Below are 10,696 nucleotides of genomic sequence, written 5' to 3'. Positions count from 1 at the left end.
CTAAGCGTTGGGTAATATCTAATTAGCTTGGTGACATTAGCCAGGCTACCTAACAACTGTGCCAAGTGTTGCTTTATTAACGTTTTGGCAGCAGCCGTTTACCGTTAAAGGTAGTTTCTTTAACCACCGGGATAAGCCTACAGTTAAAGCATCACCGTCTGTGGGCCTCTGCGTCAGGACTGATCGTGTCAACAAGCGACATCGGTCCTTTCTGACTGGAGCTTCTGGATGCACTGGACACAGCATCTTAACTAGCAAAGCAGTTAGCATACCAAGCGTCAGCTGTCTAGCTACCGTTAGTTAGTTAGCCAGCTAGCTTGTTGTAACGAAAATGAATTAGAGGGCGAGCTCGGCTACGCTCATAGCATTTTGGCATTTAATTGGCAACACGCAACAGGGCACGCGCACATTGAGGGCCCCCAACCCGAGTTCCGACTTCAAATTTTCGAAGTAAAAAGCGGATAGGCCCGCGCTGGGGTTGCGAGCCAAAGGGGCCAGAGAAGGCCAGGGCCAGGCCGAGTTAGCATTAGTTAGCTTAGCATACAAGCTAAGAGCCGTGCAAACCCGTTGCGTTCGAAGAGAGAGAGAGAGCGATAGAGAGCGAAGAAGAAGAAGAAGAGAGAGACGCTTTTCAGACACTAACGTTTCTGTCTGCGTCAAATCGAACCGCAAATGTCCCGTTTTTATCCAGTTATATCGGCGAATGCATCCGGGTGCTAAAACAATGTAATAAGCGAGAAACAGTGCGTTTTTGACCTGAAGAAAAATAAGAATAAGAGCATACCCATTAGTTCCCTTGCCTCTGCTGGTTCTCCTACACTGGGATATTAGAAATGATGGAGAGTCGCAGTGCGCATGCGTCGAGGAGCAGCCTGCAGTTAGGGAGAGGTGATGCACGTTTACATCCAGAGCTCAGCTCACTCTCATACACCAACAATGCACAGCTGAAGTTGGGAGTATAAAAATGATTAAATAAAATTAAATGAATGGGAGAAAACTGTATATTTAATAGGTGGAGTAAATACCTACATGATTTGCTTTCGTACCAATGTCACCCTAATGTTATTACACTTCCATTGCCTTTGCAGCAAGAAGACCCAGGTTTGCGTCCACATGTTCTTTGTTGCTGAGCATTTGAGTATATTGTATTGATGTACAGCTATGTTGTAATAACTATGTTGATGTTGCTCTTGCATCTTTGCTTGCAAATACTCACAGAAGAACCTCAGTAGGCAAAATGACAATTTGCACATGGTGCACAAAGGGAATTGCAAATAAAACCAAAAGGGAAAAAAAAGCCTTTTAATTATTTTGTTTAAATCACTGAAATAACTCAAAGTGTAATCTACAGTCTGCAGTTATAAAACATGTCCGAAACAATGACATAACTGTCCATATTGTAATAAAATAGAGGTTATGACATTGGCTGTGTAAAACATCTTTAAATTGTATCTTGAAGGATATAATGCTACTTTGGTTGAAAATGTTTTTTCAAATACGTGTGATTCCAGATGAAATCCATCAGTTTAATAACCTTTTCAACCAAAATCGGCATGATTATCTCAAACACTATTTTTTCAACTTATATATATTATATAGTTATGGGTCTGCCAAAATAAGGGTGAGATGAAAATAGAATTTACTTTGGTGTTATACCTCACAGTTTCCCAAACTGAGATTTTACATTTCGTGAATGAAAATCAGTGGAGCTACAAATTGAAATGTGAAAAATTGGTAGTTTGGAAATCAGTATCTTGTAAGGCATTACACATTAGCCTCACTATTTATGTGCTTACATCACCTAATGTAATACTTAGTAAATACATTGTCATATTCAGAGATTAGAAAAAAATCCCTGCAACATAAAAAAGCCTGATTAATAATTATACTTTAATAGTAGATAAAGAGATTCATTGCTAATAGCTGGGAGGTATTATGTCACCTTTAATGAGGTGCATTGTGTTAATAAATGTTAACACTATTAGCTACAAATTATGTTAATTAAATTAACTGGAAGGTTTCATTACTGGCTGTAACACCTCGAGTTGTTTTAGTATCCATTCAACGTGGAATAATACGTGGACAGGAAAACCAGTAAAAACTAGTCGTTGACCATACAATTATTGGAGGCAAACAAACCAAATTAAAACCAACATTAACTGTGGTAAGGTGCTCTGAAGCAACTAAGAGTTGTATCCTGGTCGTACAGTTATTATTATTATTGTTATTATTTAAGGATATGGAAATCTTATATATAAACCGGTCATCAGGTGTACATGAATATAATTCCCCCAATGCTCAAAAACCAGAGAGTCATGTGAAAAGAAATGGAGATGCAACTCACTGTGCAGATGCTCGATTCTTTTTTTTCTTGTGAAGGTCAAACATGAGAAGATGCACAATTAATTCAGTGTATGGCTGCTGCAAAAGTGGCCGCTTCATGTATTTTTAAGGGCAAACACAGATCCGAATGTGTGAGCGGAGAGTCGTATTTCAGAGTAATGTGACAGGCTGAGCTTGAGCTGAGACTGCGAGACGATTTGTGAGATATCTGCTGCTTTATTGTGCTTTTTTCATCAGTCAGCCACAGGATGTGTTTATGTTGCTTTATAATCACGGTGAATGCGCCATTCAGATGAACCATTACATCATACATATATATAAAGAATTTTCAGTGCATGGGTGGCATATGGTCTTACAGCATTTTAATTAATGTAATTTATAGTTACACATAAATGCCACCATTACAGGAATACATTTTAAGTGCTGTGCATCACATCTCTAAACCTCACCAGAATGGATTTTTGTAAAAACAATTGATTTTGGCTGCACCGTACATTTATTAGTGAATAATAATGAATATAACAAATAAAGAAAATGTATAACATAGGATTTAATCTATATATTGAACTAGAAAACTAAGTGCAAATAAGTGTATGATACAATTAATTAATTACTATGTATGTGGGACATAAAAGAGAAAAGAGACATTTTAAAGACAAATGTTTTTATTTTATTTTATACACCATACATAGATGAAGATTATGAGATGGCATTGAAAGCTCAAAACATTTTCTTTTCAACTAATTGGATTTTAAGTTGACATTAGGTAATGTTTTATAACATTTTATAACACATGAAATTAGATTTGTTTTCAAATTGTACAATTACTGTAGCGCAAATTTAACACAGTGACATTATTTACATCCTGTATGTGCTAATTATTTGTAAAATAGTTTGTAAAACACGTCAACTTTAATGAAAATTTTTATTTGATCCCTCCCGTCTCACTTCCTATTTTGTGCCGAGCTTCAACCAATCAGAGTCTGAGATGAGTCCAACCAGGAAGTAGTCATCGCTGGCCGAGTGTATACCCGCGAATGCGAAAGGTATGTGTCGTTTATTTCTTACACATTGTTAGACTAAATACATTTATAAACGCTATAGAGTTTGGAAACTAAATGTAACCTAATCTGAATGTGTGCTTGTCGCTTTATAATTCATCCGCTAAAACCGCAGCAGTTGTATGTTATTACTATGGTGAGAATTGGATTGAAACATTGAAACCTCCTGCAGTAGCCATACGCCGAATTGAATGATACTCTGTGTGCATCAGTTTAAACATAATAGCAGTGTCTCAGCATTAATGCACATGTATAAAAAAGCAAATCATACCTTGTTTTGACGCATACTGTAACGGAGTTCCGTGGACAATTATAGGAGACGAAGCAGTTGTTGCCTCTGTGTTGCTGCATGTAACTCCAATGCTGTTGTTTAGAATCGAAGCATCATGAGTAAAAGGAAGGCAAAAGATGCTCATCTTCCTATAGGAGAAAGCATCACACAGGTTTGTGTCAACCATAATTATTTACAAAACAAAGAGCTGCTCAATGACAACACATTATCCTAATAATAATAGAACTGTGTCTTTATACAACTTTATTTGCAGGTTCAGAATATGTTGAGGGAGCGGCTCTGCAATCAGCAGCTCCCTGACAAGCCAGAGGGAACAGAAGCTCAACACAAGTAAGCCTGAATGTTCTTTAACTTTACAAGTACACAAGCCAAATATAAGCAGCTCAATAACAAACTGTAGACATAGATATTTGGTTGATAATCCAAACTTGAGGAAATGGGGACACAGTGTAGATGAGAGGCAAGATGAAGAAAAGCAAAGAAAAAAAACGGAGGGATTTTTTAGACAAAAACTGTAGTAGATCTGTCATTTATGATAAAGAGACCGTCGAGCTCAGTGTGAGTTTCAGTGACCCAGTTAAGTCTTACCTGGCTGACAGCACTGTCCCAGTTTGGAGGCTGAAGGAGCTCCCGTCTGACTTCGTCACTACACAAGAGTGAAGGTGTTGCTCTGGTTGTGAAATCCACCTCCAACACTGAGGATTTAATAGTTTTTAACACATTACACGGAAAGGCAACGGTGGAGCTCAATTCTCATTTATACGGGTGTTGCAAATGCAGGAGCATGATGGGTATTGTAGTACAAAACGGTATAATTCCAGACACCTTCTGGAGCTGCTGAGGCGAACAGCTATCCATGGGGAGAGCAACTCCGTGCTAATCGTTGGTCCCAGAGGAGCAGGAAAAACAATGGTGAGCGTCCACAGATGGCTCCAAATGGGCATCTGTGCAAAAATGGTTGAAAAGATGATGGATTATATTGAAGTGTGTTAAAATCCCTGGAGATTTGTCACGTCTGATGGCATCCCTGTGTGGTTTTGTGACTGCAGCTGCTTAAGTGTGTGTTGAGAGACCTGCTGGAGGATAAAGAAGCACAGAAAAGTCTGCTCCAGGTTCATCTCAACGGTACATGCTCCAGTTCCTTAACCGTGCCGTGTTCAATTTATTCAGAATATAAGAACAGTATTTAGAGTTAGGTTTTTTGTCTAAAATTATATCTCTTCACTGTAGGTCTCCTGCAGACTGACGACAGAATAGCGCTGAAAGAAATAACACGGCAGCTCCATCTGGAAAATGTTGTCGGCGACAAAGTGTTTGTAAGTAAGATGGAGAATATTCAAGACATTTGTCATTCATGTTTCAATAAATTTGACACAAAATGAAACACGTCTCCCCCTTCATTTCAGGGAAGTTTTGCAGAAAATTTGGCTTTCCTGCTGGAGGCATTAAAGAAAGGTTAGCATTTAACTCATTCTGCATTGTTTTGCAAAGCAGGGCTGCAACAAGCTCTTAAACCCAGAAAATATTCATGTTTAAGAAGCTGAAATATCACAGAACTTGTTTTTAGAAAAGTTTGGTTCAATGCTTTTTCGTTTTTTGGGGGGGTTTGTGTAGGTGATCGCAGCAGCACCCGCCCAGTGCTGTTCATCCTGGATGAGTTTGATCTTTTTGCTCACCATAAGAACCAGACTCTACTCTACAACCTGTTCGACGTCTCCCAGTCTGCCCAGGCACCCATCGCTGTGGTGGGCATCACTTGCAGACTGGTGGGACCTCACAATGAATTCTCCACCCATTCAGAAAATAAATAAATCCCCACCAAGAAAATATCTGATGTTTCATTTGATTCCAGGATGTTCTGGAGCTGCTGGAGAAGCGAGTAAAGTCGCGATTTTCCCACCGTCAGATCCACCTGATGAGCAGCCTGACGTTCTCCGAGTACCTGCAGCGCGTTCAACGGCAGCTCAGTCTGCCGCAGGATTTCCCCGACGCTAAGTTCGCTCAGGACTGGAATGACAGCATCAAGGTAAAACACACAGAACTAATCTCGACTAATTTGGAGAAAAAAAAAATCAAATAACATCATACAAATAACTGTCTGTCTTCTCTTTACAGACTTTGTGTGAAGATAAATCAGCTGAGGAGGTTTTACGGAGACAGTTCAACTCCAGCAAAAACTATCGCTCACTGCACATACTGCTGGTGACAGAAACACTCACAATACCAATATGACCTGACATATGTTGATCATCATATCACGTTTTATTTTAATAGTCCTACTTTCTTTTCTTTGTATTTCTACAGATGTTGTGTATGAGTCGTGTCTCTGTGGCCAAACCTGTCATCAAACCAGCCGACCTCCTGGAGGCCGGCAGGCTGTGTTTTGTAGACGCCAAGGCAAATATGCTCCACGGTAAATATGAAAAGATCACTTGTGTTTTCTGCACTGCAAAACAGATGAATAGATAGATGTAGATGCATATATATTTTTTTAAATCTTTCATAGGTCTATCCATCTTGGAACTCTGCCTGATCATCGCCATGAAACACCTCAATGATGTCTACGAAGGAGAGCCGTTCAATCTGCAAATGGTTCACAATGGTACGAAGGCATAGTGTTGGAATAATGATATTGTGTTCCAGTGATAGTTGGAAGTAGAGCTGCAACTAAATTATTTTCACGATTAAGAAGCTAAAACAAACAGAAATCTTGTTTTAATCATGAAAAAAGCTTCAAACCGATTAATCGATTTTTAAAATAGTTTAAAAACGAGCAATCTAGTAACTGATTAATAATCGATTCATTGATAAATTATTTCAGCTCTAGTTGGAAGTCTGATTTTCTGGGTGTCTAGTCGCAAGTTTGTTGGTTTTCCAACTTGGAAAGTAACCTCACAAACCTTAAGATTCCAAAATAGCTCCGTAGGAAAAACACTACATCACTTCTTACTTGCTTTATGTCAATTACACATGTTGTACTTCCTGTCCAGAGTTTAAGAAGTTCCTACAGAGGAAGTCGAACTCCATGTACAACTTCGAACAGCCTGTCATCATGAAGGTCTGTATATAAAATAACTTTTTTTGTGTTTTAAAACTTCACATACCGTTTCTAATGCCTCTCACCCACAGTCGATACCGACGGATCCTTTCCCTCATGCCTCTTGTCGTCCTCAGGCCTTTGAGCATCTGCAGCAGCTCGAGTTGATCCGACCGGTCGACGGCTCCGCCGCCAAAACGCAGAAGGAATACCAGCTGATGAGACTCATGCTAGACCACAGTCAGATAATGGACGCTCTGCAGAAATACCCACTGTGCCCCACCGACGTGAAGCAGTGGGCCATGTCAGCATTCGGCTAAGACTCCCATGCACATCTGGACTTTAAAATGTGTGTATTTATACCTGAACTTATAATAACCAGGGGAAAATATAGCTGCTGTTCAGCCTACTCCGCACCATTAGTGCATATGTTTCATGTCATTACATGAAAGTTGTGACGGTCACTGTAAATAATCAATTATCACGTGAAAAATTAAATTTGTATCATTGGAATTTTCATGTCGTTCATTTCATGTCATTCACCCTAAACCAATCTAAGCAAATGGCTTCAAGAATATATATTATAAAAAGTATATACATAAATACATATATTTTACTTGGGTTTGGATGTTATCTTTTTTTTTTTTTTTAAATATACAATTACAGTTTAACAGGCGCAGAGTCTCACTTTATCGACTGAATGCAGCCATCTAGTGGTGGATTTTTGCAGTCATCAATACTCACCTGGTCCAGGAGAACAAACACATCATCATCATTCACAATCACAGCACTGGTCCTTAAAAAATAAATTATAAGAGTCATTTCGTTATTTTTCTCCTCCACTCCACTAGAGGACACAATGCCATTCAGATGATGTGATTAAATCAGCCGGAAAAAAGAAAAACAACAGCATTCACAATCTAAAAACACATTTATTTACATCACGTGGATCTCTTCAGCTGATAAAAACGATGGCTGGCTAACATTAGCCAGGAGTCACAGCGCTGATCAAGGATCAGTTTTTGTCTCCTCTGTGATAACGTGTCCAGGGTTTCTGAAGGTTTTCCTATTCTTTTAATGTTTCGCAAAGGGAATTCTCTTTTTCTCTCTCGCTCTACACTGGGAGCTTAAAAAGTCAGTGGTCAGGGTGAAAGCCCTGGAGCTGGTAAAGACTCTCGCCCAAGAACACCCAGTACATTTTGGATTTTTTTTTTCTTTTTTTTTTTTTCCAGTTGTCCCATTTTCACATTTGTGTCAGTAACATTAAACATAGTGTCACATATATGAGGAGTGAAGAAACAATACATCATTTTAGAGACTTTTTAAAAACAGTTGTCTTGCCGTGAAAACCAGAAACCCTTCGAACACCATTACCAGTAGCGGTTGCCTTGTCAGATCCTGGATCAGCAATGCAACTTGAAAGCCTTGAGAAATATGGGGTCAAAATGCTTCAGTGTTTTTTCTTTTAAATTATTGTTATTTTTTGTTTGTTTGTAGAAACTTCAGGCCTGGCAACCAGATCCATCTTGCTGCCAAGACTGTCTTGGTGGTGAGGTCACTGGAGTTCAATGTTTCCTCTAAAATTCTAACCAACAGTGGAAGAAAGCAGGAGATTGAGATGATGGAATGAAATACCTGTAGTGGACAATTGTATTATCACATACGGAGTATTGCAATTGCTCTTAAAGAGCTTCGGGGGTTCTTCAAAATGCAACCATCAGCGGACCCCAACAGGTTCCTTGTGGAACACCGTGGGCTAAACACTTTTCATTCAAGGAATTTTTTTCTGCTTAAGTGCTTTCTTTCTTTCCAAAACCAACGAGCCTCTAGCTTTCAGCTTACACAAAGCTCCACTTATTATTTTTTTTTCTCCATAGTATCGGAAAATTGTCATGCAGCTAGGCCGGATCCTGCTGCCAAGTCAAAAACACAAGAAAAGCATACATGAATGTAGAGGAAACACTGAAGTTCAACACGCACTTATATAAAGATTCAGCTCAGAGTATATAGTTGATACAGGTATTTATGTTCTCATGTCTGTACAGATCCTAGACTGCTTAAAATAGTGGGGGGGCAACAAGACTCAAACATTTCACTGGTAGTTTATATGCACAGCAATGTGAGGTGCTGGGCTGGAGGAGGTCAAGATAGAAAACACATAAAGCCTTTCACACTGAGAAACCCATTCATTCGCCCCCCTTAAATGACAACGGTCAGTTTTGATGTCGAGTTGATTCTTAGCAGGTTTGTGAAGGAGTTTAAGTCCTGAGGGGAACCGGTGGAGCTAATGAAGCTAATCTGTCACAAGCAGGCAACTGTACAAGTAAGGGGCATACGAATGGATCTCCGTGTGCATCGGCTTTACTGGTTTCTATGGCGACGGGGGACACAATCACACGAAACCAGCCAAAACGCGAAAGCCCTCTATAGTTACACAGGGCGGGGCTCAATCCATCAAAATACACACAATACTGGAATCCAGGAGCCTGAAGAACATTCATTCTCGGTCGTCGTCTGTCCATATAGATTGAATAGAAAGAAGCATGTTACAGTTTATATCTTTTAAAATCAATGAAAGTTGTTTTTTTTTTGTTTTTTTTTTTTTCCTGAATTACAACCAAACCCCCCCCCCCCCCCCCCCCCAACGGCAGCAACCATAAAACGTGCCAACTCTTGCAACATTATTCTGAGTTGCACCTGAGCTCTGATCCCCACAACCTCAGGCCTGTAAATCCAAAAAATAAATACAACATATCAATATGCAAGGTCACGGATAAAAAAAAAAGAAAACAAAACAAAAGAAAACAAAGTAAAATGCTACAAGTTATTTGTATGTGTGTATATTGAAAGTCACTCCTGCAGCTGATCCTACAGAAGTGTAGGGTAGTTTGCGGCACTGGTTGCATATAACTCGCTAGAACTTAGAAAAGCATAGTACTGAATCCCTGAATGGTATTTGTCAGTTTGGGCTGGTTGTTCACACGCAGTTTAAACTCAAGCTGGAAAGATAAAGATCACTGTCATGTACCGAAAAAGAGCACGGGATGAAACCACCAACCAAATGCTGGCACATATTTCATTATTCTGTTGTTTTATCTGTGGCTGATAGGTTTGTTGACACTATCAGACACTTTGGCAGGAAACCAACCAACATTTGGAGGCTTTAAAAAAAACACTTGGCTGTTAAACCCTGGTGTAGACATTTTCTTTTGTGGGGGGAAGAAACAAGGCGGGGCTAATACTGGTGTGTTTTGTGTCAGTCAGCAATCACTGAGATATAAAGAATCCTCCTGCTGCTGTTCATCTATGTAAAGCTTTAAAAAAACAAAACATGATTTATAAGGATAAACATTATTTTTTTAAGCAATAATTTGCCAAACTTAGACATCTCAAACTGGTGAGAAAAAAACACAACTTAACCCCAATTAAAATTTGCTCATTTGAATCCCTTTTCTAAAAAGGAGAAGCCTGGTTATAATCTGTTTTTTTTTTTTTGGCCTTGCTCTTTTCCCCAAAGAAATCCCTGTGAGTGAGGTAGTTACTTACTAAGGAGCTGCTGGGGTTTGCAGTACTGATCGTCCCTGATAGTTCGAGCTTCAAGGACCAAACACAGCTGTTTCTGAAGTGCAGCGAAACTGAAAAACAGCAGCGGCAAAAGGAAGCGACACCGATGTCAATATCGTAGTCGGGGCTACAGTGAGTGAATAACAAGATGATGGCTTGAACTTCCTTCAGGTTTGCTGTGTTGTTGTCGTTGCATTAAGCCTCAGATCTCACACGTGTGTCACATGACTCTCTTCACTCTAGAAGTGTAACAGGAGTTAAGTGTTTCTGAACTTGAAAAATACTTGATTTTTTTATGTCTCATCCACTTCCTGAAGTTGTTTGGCCATTTAAAGTATGTATTAGAAAAATGAAAAATGCAAATAAGAGCATGTATCGTGGAATACATGCGGTACATGG

At 39.4% G+C, this 10,696-nt stretch overlaps 1 protein-coding gene across 1 annotated transcript; it reads left to right on the top strand.

Moving 5' to 3' along the window:
* Positions 1 to 3,790: 3,790 nt before the first annotated feature.
* On the top strand, positions 3,791 to 7,053 carry orc4 (origin recognition complex, subunit 4; the record flags this gene model as incomplete). The annotated part of the gene is made up of 13 exons (XM_083901350.1): positions 3,791 to 3,847; positions 3,950 to 4,026; positions 4,518 to 4,608; positions 4,746 to 4,821; positions 4,927 to 5,012; positions 5,103 to 5,151; positions 5,311 to 5,462; positions 5,549 to 5,722; positions 5,812 to 5,898; positions 6,001 to 6,109; positions 6,203 to 6,298; positions 6,687 to 6,754; positions 6,871 to 7,053. The coding sequence occupies 13 exons, from the start codon at positions 3,791 to 3,793 to the stop codon at positions 7,051 to 7,053; spliced, it is 1,305 nt and encodes a 434-aa protein (XP_083757476.1).
* Between the last annotated feature and the right edge of the window lie 3,643 nt (positions 7,054 to 10,696).

The sequence above is a fragment of the Microchirus variegatus genome (assembly GCF_963457635.1).
Source record: "Microchirus variegatus genome assembly, chromosome: 1".
In the NCBI taxonomy this organism is placed as follows: Eukaryota; Metazoa; Chordata; class Actinopteri; order Pleuronectiformes; family Soleidae; genus Microchirus; species Microchirus variegatus.
This window is presented reverse-complemented; position numbering and strand designations above follow the sequence as displayed.